The 14,339-nt window shown below is 35.0% G+C and overlaps 1 protein-coding gene across 2 annotated transcripts; it reads right to left on the bottom strand.

Moving 5' to 3' along the window:
• Positions 1-1,790: 1,790 nt before the first annotated feature.
• fitm1l (fat storage inducing transmembrane protein 1, like) lies at positions 1,791-8,166 on the bottom strand. Of its 2 annotated transcripts, XM_030160948.1 has the most exons (3): positions 7,635-8,166; positions 7,222-7,505; positions 1,791-2,627 (listed from the first exon to the last, which is right to left on the bottom strand). In XM_030160948.1, exons 2-3 carry the CDS (start codon positions 7,398-7,400, stop codon positions 1,928-1,930), a joined length of 879 nt encoding a protein of 292 aa, XP_030016808.1. In that variant the 5' UTR covers positions 7,401-7,505; positions 7,635-8,166; the 3' UTR covers positions 1,791-1,927. The 2 variants fall into 2 exon arrangements, with proteins under 2 accessions (XP_030016808.1, XP_030016807.1); XM_030160947.1 differs by having other exon boundaries at positions 7,222-8,166.
• Positions 8,167-14,339: the final 6,173 nt, after the last annotated feature.

Raw genomic sequence — 14,339 nt, 5'->3', positions numbered from 1 at the left:
ATATGGGTTTGTTTTATAATTTTGTCATTGGATGATTATGATGAGTAAGCAAGAATTTCATGATATTTCATAATTGTTTTTTTAATTCATAAAGACCCAGTGCTGCTTTTGCGGCAGTTCCCAAATTAATTTTTCTCTATTTTTAACCTTTCTTAAGTGATTTATCACCATTTACTCTAATATCATGCTCTGTATTTTGCATTTTTAAGTGAAAATCAGGTATTTTCCTATATTTAATTTACTAATTATGTAGATGTTCATTAAAGCTCAGACTGAAGTTGTGGGTTATTATATCCAAAACAGAGAAAACTGAAGAATTTTTTTTTTTTTTTTAATGCAAAATATATTGTTAAACTAAACACAAAATAAGTGTCTCCATCCACTGTCATTGATCCAACTCCATGGGTTTTACTGGTGAATCAATGTTGTAGAAGATGACGAGTTTTCCACATTCACTACAGAGCCTCTGAACATCCAAATAGGTCATATCTGATGAACATGAAAAGATGACAAACTGCATTTTACACTAATTATTTATATGTACTGATAGGATTAGTGGATCAAGAGGTATTAAACATTTTATACCCGTGAATGATTTTGGTCAGCAGTGGATGTTTGGGTTTTTATGTATCAAACCATCTTTTTTTTAAATAACGATCAATGAGTGTGTGAAACGTGAGAATGCTACTTATATTGTGCATTTGATAACTGTTAAATGGACAAATGCAGTTCTTACTGTTAACTGCCATTCTGCACACTCATAGGACAGATCAGTTTGTTGATGCAGTTAACATAACTGCTGGTTTTGGTCCTTTCATGTGGTTAGCTGGACAAAAAGATCAACAATAATAACAAGTACAATCGTGGAAAAAATTATTAGACCACCCTTGTTTTCTTCAGTTTCTTGTTCACTTTAATGCCTGGTACAACTAAAGGTACATTTATTTGGACAAATATAGTAATCACTCATGAGAGTTTAATTTCAGAGCTGATATCTAGCCATTTTCCATGGTTTTCTTGATAATATCCAAAATCACTTCAGTTCTTATATCAATATCTATGACATTCTACTGCCAAAAACAGTGCTTTTAGGCATTCCATGTTTTCTTTTCTGTCTGTTTTAGTCACATGACACACACAGGAGTTAGTACTTGACTGCATAACCACTGTTTTTGATGACTTTTCATGGTCTAATAATTTTTTCCACGACTGTATATTGATGAGGATCTTCACTAGCAGATCTCATCCAGAAGAGATGGTTGGTTTCTGACTGTATTTTTCATTTTCAGAGACTGTCAGCTAGATTTATTTTTATAAGAGAAGAAGCACTGTCATTCTGGGATTATGAATATTCAACAATTGTTCAGATATTGGCTTATGCAATTCCTAAAACATGTTTGGTGATGTATTTTGGATGTATTATTGGTAATAATGTAAGAAAAAATGATAGATATTTGTTTAAAATACTGTTTGCAGCCTGTAAAAAGGCTATTACCAAAAAATGGTGCAGATTAGAACCACCTACAACTAACGACTGGATACAAACTGTGAATGGGATATTTGAGGTGGAGATTCTGGCCCATAGACTGAGGACTGAAGAAGAACAGTGTCATGATAAATGGAAGAAATGGACAATTTTCATTTCAACGTCACACTACTAAAAACAATTGTTAGTCACAAGGTTTATTGTAGTCAATGTATCCCATATGTCCCCTATGTTTGCCTTGTTTTGTAATGTACATAAAATAAACAATAAAAATAAAGTTTAAAATAAAAAAAAAAAAAAGAGAAGAAGCACTGTGATAAAGCGTTAAGACATTATGAGACTGTTAATGTTTTAATGTCAGGTTAATGATCCGATCAGAACAAACTGAAGTGGACACAAATCTGCAAACATCCACCCTGAGCTCACAGTGATACAACCAGTTTAATGGTCTTTGTCTTTGACTTCATTACAGTGGTCTTGGTTCACTTGTTTGTTCTCTGGTTCAGGGCTGGAGCAGGTCTTGGTGTTGAGTAGTCCCAGTCCTGGTCTCCCGGGGCAGTACCAGCTGGGCCCCAGACGGTACCAGCCCTGGTACAGGACTCTCCAGCTCAGACACCCCAGTGCTCCTCCTATCAGCTGGGTGGGGAACTGGGGGAAGTAAGCCAAGAGACAGAGCAGCAGGAAGATCCAGAGTCCGAGCAGGAGAACGCAGAACATGAAGAGGATCCTCAGAGGAGCATCTGAGACCCCGCCAAGGGTTAAATATGGGCCAAACACAGCTGTTTCCTCCACTAAGAGCATGCAGCAGAGACAGAGGAGGAAGACGTCCTCTGAAACTTCATACCCCCTCCACAGCATCCCAGCCCTTAGACACTCTGCCTTACTCTCTCCCTCTCTCAACACCAGGAGGGGCCCGTTGGTGACGTCTGGACCAGAGACCAAAGGCTCATAGCAGCTTCCGGTGGCGTTCTCCAGCAGGTCCAGGAGTTTGCAGAAACCGAGCCACAGTCCTCCTGCCAACACGAGGCGGGTGAGGTGACGGATGGACAGAGAGATGGAGCGACGGATGGAGAAGGAGAGGAGGAAGACGAAGGAGCCAACGAAGATGCAAGTCCAGCCCCAGCCAGAGCGCAAGAACACCCTGGAAGAAGAAAAAGGAGGGACATGACAGCTGATACAGTGGAAGAGAAGATGGAAAAACATTCACTGACCCCAAAGGAATTATGTTCATATGTGTACTGCAGAGAGTCAGTGAAACCATCAAAGACCCTCACACCCTGGACACCCCCTCCCCCCTCTGGAAGAAGATTCAGGACACTCAGGAACAAAATAAGCAGACTCTGCACAGTTTCCTAAATTATCTGTATATATCATTATTTGTTGTACATATTTGTCATCTGTAGTATAGACTTAGCTTTTTGTATGTATCAACAGTTTGTAGTATTTTAGGGTCTGATCCAGTGGTAACATGTGGACACATTTTGTATTCAACAGTCTCTGTCATGTAAGCAGAGTAACTTATATGCATGTATTATACCAGTGCTTTTCAACCTTTGGGTCGGGACCCCATATGGGGTCGCCTGGAATTCAAATGGGGTCACCTGAAATTTGTAGTACCTGACAAAAAAAAAAAATACTAATAAAAAATATATGGTGAGGTGAGACAGATAATCACATACCTAGAAGACATGACAAACTGTGAGTGTGAAACTGAAGCACTGTGGTACTGTTTATCTTTCAAATATTCATTGTGGTCAGTTTCAGATGCTGCAGCTCTTTCATAATTCATAGTTTGAGTTCTTGTTTGTTCAGTATTAATTGTCAGCCTTGTAAATCCAAGCTGGACTGACTGTACATATCCTGACCAAGGAAAATCAAATTCTCACTTTGTGCAGTAATCTACACCTGGCTTTTCTGCCTCCGTCCATAGTAATATACATTATATAGACTAAATGTCATCTAAAATTAACGTTTATTCGCAATATAGTATAGTAAACTATTACATGATCAAAAACAAACTAATTTTAGCAAAAAAAAAAAGTCTCTGTTTTGAATGTCTGGGGTCGCCAGAAATTTGTGATGTTAAAATGGGGTCATGAGCCAAAAAAGGTTGGGAACCACGGTATTATACATATTTGAGTAGGTATTTATAAGCACTTTATCATTATATATAACAAAATTTGGTGAGATAAAATTTCTAGGTGAAAAATGTCAAATTACTGCGGTAACACGTGGACTTGAAATGAACCTTAATTTTTTAAGCTTTACGGAAATATTCAAAACATGCGGTTCTTGGCAGAAATTGATATCAAGTAGGACAAAACCTTTTAGATATTATGTTCAACTATGCTGAAAATAAATTTTGGCATAAAATATTGAAAAGTCTCTGTTTTATTGACATGAAAATGTGGTAACATGTGGACAGGTTGCCATAGTGGACAACTCTTTACCATTGTATGCATCACCCAAAATATTGACTTATTTTGTAAAACAACCAGCCAAATATAATCCCTATGCTTTATTTAATGTATCTAATACTAACACAGTGTTATTTACTACTTGTGGTGGTCCATACTGATATAGGTAAATTACAAATAAAGAGTCATTTCTCAGTAACAGTTCACAGATGGTCTTTTTAAATGTGACAGATTGAATACATTTTCAAATTTTTTGAATTTAACTTGTAGCATCAAATTTGAGCTATATTTTTACGTCTGAGGCATGACTATGGTGTAAAAAGTATAATCGATAAAATCGGTTGAAACTTTTTTCTACAGGTGGAATTTTCAAAAGGATAACATAACAGTTCCATAAAATAGAGATCTTTAGCTAAAAAATGAGCCCACCTGATAAATGTTGTGTGCAAACTTACTTTTCATGTTGACGTTCACGTTCACTTGATCGGACCCTTTAGTAGCATATGTATATTTAATATTTTATCTTGTAGCTTTCGTATATTGCTTACATTTTTCAGTATTTTGTCTGATATTTTATACAGTCCTTTTTTTGCACTAATTGTTTTTGCTGCTAAATAGAACAGAGCTGCTAGACACATTTTTACTGTTCCTGTGACAGTGACAATAAAGATCTATTCTATTCTATTCTATTCTATTCTATTCTATTCTATTCTATTCTATTCTATTCTGAAAGACTATAAACACTATTCTTCTGTTTCATGTGAGCCTGATTTGGACTTTTTAATCAAAATGCTAAATACAAACCCACCGTTTATCACTTTTTGCAGCATTTACAAAGACCTGGATCTCAGTGTCATCAAACACAAACAATTACTCAAATCTCTATGAAATAAATACTAAATTATTCATACAAAAAATCAGACAGATTGAAGAGACATGGATCAGTTATCAGTTCTGAATATAGAGGAAGAGGAAGATGAAAGAGAGGCATAGTTCCTGATTAGACTCATATAACCATAACTGATCATGTTCTTTTCCATCACATGTCAATAACAGAAGCTGGAGTGTTAACAAGTCTGAACACTTCACATTAGAATCACACTCAAAACTGTATTTAATATTAATCTGTAAAATCTGAATCATTTTTATTTGCCAAGTAAATAAAACACATACAAAAAATTCTTTGCTGCTAGATGTTGTGTCTCTAGTTAATTATAAATCGTTAGCCTCATAGCATAATTGCCAAAGTCATATTTTTGGCCAAATTGTGATATCTGTGTTATTTCACTCTACTTCATTTTTTGCAAATATCACAATCTAGCCAAAAAATATGACTTTGGCAATTACGCTATGAAGCTAACAAAATACAAGATATATTTATAATTAACTTGCATTGTTTTTATTACATTGTTAGGTAAACTACAGTTTTATTTCTCTTGCTTTGCACTAGATCAACTGCTTGAATTTTTATGAACATTCCCAGGTCTTGGTAAAACTGCTTTCTCCAGCTGCAGATCACTTAAATCAAAAAGTTAATTTTTATACTGTTATGAAAGAAATATAGTGCTGCTTTACACAAGCTCTGTAGAGGGCTGTGAGTTATGGATATCACTGGTGTGGAATATACTTCTCTTTAATTTTTTTTTTTTTTTTTTTTTTTTTTGAGAATTTTGTTGCTGCAATTTTGACCAGAAAGAAGAGTTCATGTATCTTAGTGGACCCTTCAAGGCTAAATAAAGGATAAATAAAAAGTAACAGAAAATAATGTGGATCATAATAACTTGACATGTTGCTGTGCTGTGTGTACTGGTTTGGGTTCTCACTGTCTGTGATGTGATGAGAATCTGAAACTAAATCCAGACCAGAAACAGGATGTTGACAGAATAAAAGTGGACTGTTTCTTTATATACAGACTGTTTATCCTTCTAGTTTATATTGGTAAATTCAGTGAAAGTTAGTTACATATTTTACTGTACATGTATTTCCCCTCATCTATCCACCATCATTTATTGTAGTAATGTGTTATTACTGTCATGTTATGAATTGACCCCATCATTGTATAGTGATTATTGAGTAATTTGTGTTTGAGTTCCAGTATTTAATGGCATCTGTGTGAAGTTTGATGGCAGAGTTCAGTTTTTTATGTCGGATCATGTAGTTTTTAGTTTGGATTTGACATGAAGGTTTGATGTTCCTGAAGATTAGTGTGTTTAGAGTTTGGAAAATGGAGCATAAATTTCAGGAAATGTGTCTTAGTAATTGTGAAGATTGTATTTTAATCTACATTTATCACTAGTGAACACATGTAAGAGCATTTTAATATGGAACTTCATTAATGTGAAGCCAAACTAGGATAGTTTGTATGTTATTTATAGATTTGAAGAATCTTAACTTTTAAGAATTGCATACGTTTTTGGGTAACTTATATTCCACCAGTGCAAACACAGTTTACTATGCAGGTTAGTACATGATGCATACTTAATAATGGGATTACATCATGTGTATCTGGGATACATCTAAGGTAGGATCAAATCTGCAGCAGTGTCACTTTGGCAAAAAGATCTGATTTAACCCTGTCATGCATGAATTATGAGAACCTTAATCAAGATTTGTTTTTTTTCCTGAGTGTTTTTATTCCTCTTTAGGCATTAAAAAAACCCAATGTGACTGAAAAAATATTTATGAAGCTATTTGTCATGGAGTTGGAAAAATGTCCACTAAGCTGGACACCATGCGTTTAATTATTGAATCAAAGACACATGTATTTACTGATATACTATGTGAAAACTATGAAATCAAAACATTTTAATGCTGCTAATCTGATATTTTCTCACATTTTAACATTCTCTAATGCTAGTTATTTCTCACTTCATAATATGCAAAAAAAACAAAAAAAACAACACACATTGTTGTTAATTACAGTCTAATAACAATAACAAGCAATGGATTTACATTCAAACATGTTAGATCAGGTTTATCAAGAACAGCACAGTTACAGTAATATTGTAAATTGCAGTGTATGGGATGATGCATAAGTGTCCAATGTGTTGGCTGATATGAGACTAAAACAACAAAATCCATGACTATATAAGAGTACAGCTGTAGAATAGCTGTCCACTGTAGTAACCACCATGCATGAAAGGGTTAATTTATCCATCACAAACCAAATAAATGTGTCTTTTGTTATATTCACAACATTCACACCATTGCTTCATGTCATTTGCTGAGACACAGGCAGGCAGGTATTATGTATGAACACATGTGACTAAATATATGACAAAGTCAACCAGTGTGCATGAAAACAGGAAGTGGCCTCACCTGTAGAGAAAGTGTGTTCTCTTTGCAAAGATGCTGTGAGGGGAGACCCAGAGACTCAGTACAGGACCAAACACAACCACCCCTGACAGCCACAGATGGAAGTGCTGCCGGACCAAGGTGTTACCAAGGAAATGGGCCGCTAGGTCCGACAGGACCACGAGAATTGTGTTGAGGAACATCTGGACCCAGAACCGCTCCTTTAACTGGATCTCAACTTGTTGAAGATCAGCTGCTGCAAGCGTTAGATGCAGCAGTGTGTTTGTGTAGATTTTCCACTTCACCTGCTAAAAGCATGCAGGGTTTATGTCATAAGGCTGTAATCCTCAGCAGAATGCTCTTGACACACCAAGGATTACCTCTAATGCAAACAGGAAAAATTCTGCATCTTATACAATGTAAACACATATACTGACCAGAGGAATGTTGGACTCTACATGAACTAAATCATGTCAGATCCACTGATGGAAGACGTGTTCAGATCCTGCAGAAATCCAAAGCTTGAATAGTAAAAATAGTTGGAAGTCCGCTGCTGTAATTCAGTTAGTTGCTGGTACAGAGAAGAAGTAAGAGTGTGTAGTGTTTAACATGAATGAGGTGACAGCTGGTGTCTAACATTCCACAGACTGCAAATGTGTGCACACTGTGAAATCCATCTGGGAAAGTCTTCCTTCAGTCCTGAGTCAGTGCAGTGTTCAAGGCGCTTCAGTCCAGTCCACTTGTTTTCCACAGGTGTTCCATGCTCCAAACTGCACCACAGCTGATTGTTTGTAGAGTTTATTCAGCTGTAAAAAAAAAAAAAAAAAAAAAAAAAAGTGCATTGACTTTCTTGCCCTGTGACGTTATGCAGCAGGTTTCAGTTGTCGTCCACTGTCTCTGTGTTGCTTCTGTATAAGTCCATACTCCATCCAGCATTGCCTGCCGCTGTGTGATCCTGACCGACTCCAGTCAAAGACTTTTACCCTTCTCTGTCTGAACTGTCTGTCGCTGACACTGACACCCCCCCTTTAACTCACACACATAAAAATACAGAGTGTGTTCTTGCCTTGTCATATGTCCACCAGGCCGGGAGGTGTCAAATTGCTCCTACTGAGGTGGCTAAAGGATAAGGAAAGGTTGAACTAATGACTATCAGATTGGAGTATACATGACATTGACTTTATCTGGTGCGACTCCCAGCAGGCCACACTGCTGAGCTGAGAGTAAGACAAGCAGTCACACAGAAAAGACATAAATTAAATGTGTCAATAATGAAATGATATGAGAAGCACTGTGCTGCATTATGTGTGTATTAATAGCAGTAACCTTTGTACTGTATCTGGGCTGAGCCTCAGCTGTTGCAAAGGTTGGCTCTGTCAATCAGTGGACGCAGCAGACACACAGTCAGCTGGGAATTCACTCTAAGGACATGGACAAAGACCACTGCGCTAAAATTTATCATTTTATTTAGTTGTTGCAGCATTGATTGATTGATTGATTGATTGATTGATTGATTGATTGATGTATTTATTTTGAATATGAATGTCAAAACAGAAGAAAATAAATAAAAACACTTAAGCATAAGACATATAATACATATTCGACAAGGAGTGAGAAGAAGTACAACTTATAAACTCCCAGCCCTTGTCCTTATGTAATTAATAACAATAATAACCTTCCTAGTCTAAGCATATTTATACTATATACCATAACATGACTGATACTTACTATTAAATAATTTGGTTATATTATTATGAACAAATATTATATGATTTACATAAACACACAATACAATAACACATACATGTAAATACATATTCATACACAGATCTATACACCCACACATATACACATACATATATGTACACACACACACACATACACACCTATACATACACATACCACATACTTGTACATCTTTCTAACACCCAGTGATCCCCAACACCTCTCTCATCCCTGTACCTCTGAAAATTGTGTCTTTGTACCTCCTTTTAAATTCTTTCATGCTTGGACATTGCTTTAACTCATCTTTCACCTATCTTGTTCATAATATCATTCAATCAAAAATGTGTCACTTCATTACAGTAAGACATTTCCAAGGATATAGTGGAAAGGATTTGTCCAAGCCTGAAGCATGTTGACATGTGTATCAGACACTGTGTGCCGCTGTGACAGTCGGAAAATAGAGAATATTTGGGAGTTGATAGGCCAAGCATAAATTTGTCAAATTTTTCATCATTGTTAGAAAATTAGAGGATTGCATTATGATTTTAAAACCAACTTATCGCTACTCTATTCATATGTGAAACTTAAACTCCTACACAATCTAAAATGGTGCAGTGATTTAACCCTTTCATGCATGAATTATGAGAACCTTAATCAAGATTTTTTTTTCCCTGAGTGTTTTTATTCCTCTTAAGGCATGAAAAGAAAAAAAAGTCAATTGATTTTTTTATGAACCTATTTTTCATGAAGTTACAAAAATGTCCACTCAGCTGGACACCATGTGTTCAACTTTAGAAGCAAAGAAACATGTCTTTACTGACATACCGTGTGAAAAAATATGAAATAGAAACATTTTAATGCTGCTAAGATGATGTTTTCTCTCATTTTAATTTACCTGCATGGAAATAATATGCAAACCCCCCCAATTTTTTGTTTAAAAACAAAACTGTTAATTACAGTCTAATAACATTTAGCAAAATTTTTTTACACTCAGACATGTTACTACAGATCAGGTTTATCTAGAACAGCAAAGTTACAGTAATGGTATGAATTGCAGTGTATGGGATGAGCGTCCACTGCGTTGGCTGATATGGAACTAAAACAACTAAATCCATAAATATACAAGAGAACACCTTTGAACAGCTGACCACTGTAGTGACCACTATGCATGAAAGGGTTAAATAAAATTCTTTGCTCATAATTAAGCAATACCCTTCACTAAGATGCATCCACATATTGATCATTGCTAACATTTTAAGTATTTTAACTCCTTTTAAACTTTTCCATTTAACTAAATTTTTAATGTTATGTTAGAAAATGAATGAAACAGTATCTCAAAGTGCAAGACAGATGTAACAAACGATGACAAAAAATCTGAGAAATGAAGTAAACTGTCGGAGGGACTCTGTGAAAGCACAATTAAATGTTAAAACAGATATTAAATCCTGTTGTTTATAACCATACACAATTTAAAAATATGAGAAACACCAGACAGGAAGGACAGATGCTGAGGAGTACTGAGTTATGCACACCTCCATAAGTGTATGTGTGTTGAAAGCTCCAAAAGTTGTGTCTCCAGTTGGCATCATTAATACAGTGACTGTAAATTTACTCACTGATTTTCATCAAATGCAAACACTGTGTTACTACAAACCAAAGGGCACACCAAAAACTATAGTAAACTGTACGGAGGCAAAGGCAGATATGGTGGATGGGTCGGTCTGTTGTTACATACATTGACAACAAAACACTGACTTTCATTTTAGTTTGTAATTATATCAAAATTAAAGTTGATTTTACTGCCACCAGCTCTGCTCTCCTTGCAGCTCAATGTCAGACAACTGACATTACTGTGACATGTTCAAGTCCTGTTACTAATACATGACTAATTACTGCCACCATGTGGATCAGCTGTGACACTACAGCTCTGACGTCCAGCGTTCATCTGGTTCATACTGTCAGATAATGACCAAAACTGAGCTTAGTAGTGGTGGATCTGTTTTTGTTTTTGTTTTTTTCTTTCTAATTATTATTTGTGGCCTATGTTGTTTAAGTAATTAGAAAAGCAGATAAAAAGTTAACAATAGTGTGTTGGTGTGTAAATAATCTATACATAAACATATATTTTAATAGACCTGTTCTCTGCACACATCTACCCAGTTATTCATATTTATATTAGCTATTCTTAACCCATTGTTGTCCTTGTTTCTAGTCAAATGTTTGCTTATATTAGGTCTATGTTTAAGTGTGTTTGGGTTTATGTTGAAATTGTACATCGTGAGCAAAGAAAAAAAGAAGCCAAATTCCTTGTATGTGTCCACATACTTGGCCAATAAACCTGATTCTGATTCTGATTTCCTAAATGACTAAACCATAACATAATTTTGCTAAACCTAATTCTACTCGTATCCTTGTGCTTGACTGTATTTAGTGATTTTTCATCCTGAAATTCAACATTTTATTTCCCGCAAAGTTGAGTTCGAAGCCCACAGACACAGAAAAATATGGCGGCACATAATGCTTATACAACATCCTTAAATACTAACATTATCATCACTATTGAGGTCCGAACACCAGGTTGTGGCTTATTATATCCTTAATTAAATAAATTACACAAGCAATAGGCATAATAAACAAAGAAATGAAAATGAAAAGTGAAAAGAAACTACAAAAATAAAAAATAAAAATATGAGTACTTATTAACAATAGGCTTAATTTGTTGATGCTTTATTTATTGTTCATTATATTAAACCAGATTTCAGACATTTGCTCAAAGGGCTCCATTTTTTCCAAAACAAGTCCTGACATCATAAGAGTCTGAATCAAACATGTTCATAATGAAATAATAATATCAGTCCAGTTTTATATTCTTTTCCATTGTCCAACAATAATTCTCAAAATGATGATTCCCAAAATACATAGTGCTGCATTTTTAGAAAATAAATTACTTTATAATTCACTGGGATATTAGTACTAGTGTTGTTCTGAAACTGTTTGCAACCATTTGTCAAAAAAATTGCCATAGCTAATTAGCAGGTGGTAATATTTCCATATTGTGCTCAAAGAAGCAAAGTTGCAGATTTATGTTTCTTTAAAATACACAGAAGCAGCACTTAAATGGATATATTGATTGGAGATGATATAGTCCGAGAAAAACTCATATGACATGTTCACATTAACTCATAAAGACCCAAACAGCTACTGGTGACCAAAAGCATCTACTCACCTATAATGTTTAATAACTGTTGAACCACTAATCCTATTAAAACATGAACATAATTGGTGTAAAATCCCAGTTTTTGTGTTTTCACGGTCTTCAGATATGACCCATTTGGATGTTCAAATGCTCTGTAGTTACTGTGGAAACACTGTCATCTTCTACAACATTGATTCACCAGTAAAACCCATGGAGTTGGATCAATGACAATGGATGGAGACACTGGGTTTATGTTCACTTATTGAGATCATTGCTGAAAAAGTCACTTTTTCTTCAGTTTTCTCTGTTTTTGATATAATAACTCTCAACTTTAATATGAGCTTTTATGAACATCTACATGATCAGGAAACTGAATATAGGAAAACTCATTATTTACACAAAAAAAACAACACAAAATATAGAGGACAATATTACAATAAATGGTGATAAATTACTTAAGAATGGTTAAAGAAGGAGAAAAAAATTATTTTGAAAGTACCAAAAAAGTAGCACTGGGTCTTTATGGGGTAAATCAAAATACAAGCTATGTCTTATACATCAAGATTCAAGATTTATTTGCTATTTACAGGAATAGTAATGATAATGAGGTACAAGGGAGCAGCTACAGATATGACACAAAAACTGTATTCCATATATGTTAAAATATCATCATATTTCAGTACATCCTCAAATTATCCCATAACAGAAATAACAATGGATAAGACATGACAAAGATGACAAAGGTATGTAGGAAATAATAATAATAATAATAATAATAATAATAATAATAATAATAATAATAATAATAATAATAATAATAATAATAATAATAATAATAATAATTTTACTCTGGTTTTTTTGCTACCTTCTGAAATTGCGGTGGTCTAGATGTTAATAGAGTCATCTTTAATAACTAACTGCCTGTCATTATCAGTCACTGCCAATTACTTTTACTGCCTGACAAACCTTCATCAGTGGGGTCTGGGCATTGGATGAAAAGCCGTTCATGGCCCCCTGGTCAGATCCCACCTCAGGAACACTCTAGGGCTGGACACCACGCTCCACGCTGCACTTCTTCAGATGGGAGGAGACAATCTGCTGATGCACACAATGTCCAAAACAACACAAAGCACCGGGGAGGGGGGTTTCCCACAGAGTTTAGACTGGTCACTGTGGAGGGAGGTGGGGTGGGCAGGGCAGGGTCCACAGGACAAAGGGTAGAGGTCATCTGAAACTCAGCACCCGGGGCTAAGATTCAAAACAACAGGTTTGATCTGACGACGTAAAAACTACTTCAGACCAGGCTGCTGTGTGACAAGTTTTACACAAAAGAATCATGTATTTAAAAAATGAAAAGCATAAATCTGTTTTTACCACAAAAATCAGACTTACTTATTTTTATTCTTCCATAAATACAGTAAGAATTTACAAGTAAAGATCCTCCTCCATATAAATACAAATAATAATTTTACACCAAACATTAAGACCATTAAAACATTTCACAAGTTATGTTGCACTACAATAAAGTCCATAAAGCAGACTAATTAGAGACCCTGTCAGATGCTTTTTCAATAAGTCTAATTTATATAGTTATAGTTGTAGTACTATAACTACATAACTGTTTGTTTGTTTATTAATTTTGAATATAACATTAAAACCAAACCACATAAAGATTTATATAAAAAGAAAGAAAAACATTCAAAAAGGAGCAGGATGAAGTTTAACTTATAATTTCCCGCCCTCTTACCCCATCCTTTTCCCTTTCCTAAATTCCTGTGTCAGATCCCATAAGTAACTCAAAAGTCCTGCACATGTCAGACTAAATTCTGACTAAATACAAAACACAAAAATGCTATGCATGTCAAGGATAGACTCTGTCCACTTTACAACAGCATTTCACATCAAAATAAACTCTGTCCCTTTCGTAGCAGTAATAATACACATATCAAAACCAAAAATAAACTGTCCATTTCATGACAATAATACACATATTACAAACAAACAAAAAAACTCTGTCCATGCCACACAGAGTTTAGATCAGTCGCTGTGGAGGGAAGTGGGGAGGGCACGTGATATGTAAATATAGTAGTTACATAACAACTACTATAACTACTACTATACTACAATAATTTGTTAACATAAGAATTAGAGTTATGATGGTGGTTGATTATTCTTTGGAGATGGTCCTTTTCCTTTGTATTTCAGTAAATATTTATTAAGG

Source organism: Sphaeramia orbicularis, chromosome 17 (assembly GCF_902148855.1).
Source record: "Sphaeramia orbicularis chromosome 17, fSphaOr1.1, whole genome shotgun sequence".
NCBI lineage: Eukaryota > Metazoa > Chordata > Actinopteri > Kurtiformes > Apogonidae > Sphaeramia > Sphaeramia orbicularis.
The sequence above is the reverse complement of the archived record's forward strand: the minus strand, read 5'-3'. Positions and strand labels throughout refer to the sequence as shown.

Bases quoted from the DNA above. Each gene is read 5' to 3' on its own strand.
- fitm1l (XM_030160947.1), bottom strand. From the start codon at position 7,400: ATGTTCCTCAACACAATTCTCGTGGTCCTGTCGGACCTAGCGGCCCAT. The intron at 2,628-7,221 runs GTGAGGCCACTT...TTCTTCTTCCAG, and splicing joins AGAACACACTTTCTCTACAG to GGTGTTCTTGCGCTCTGGCT.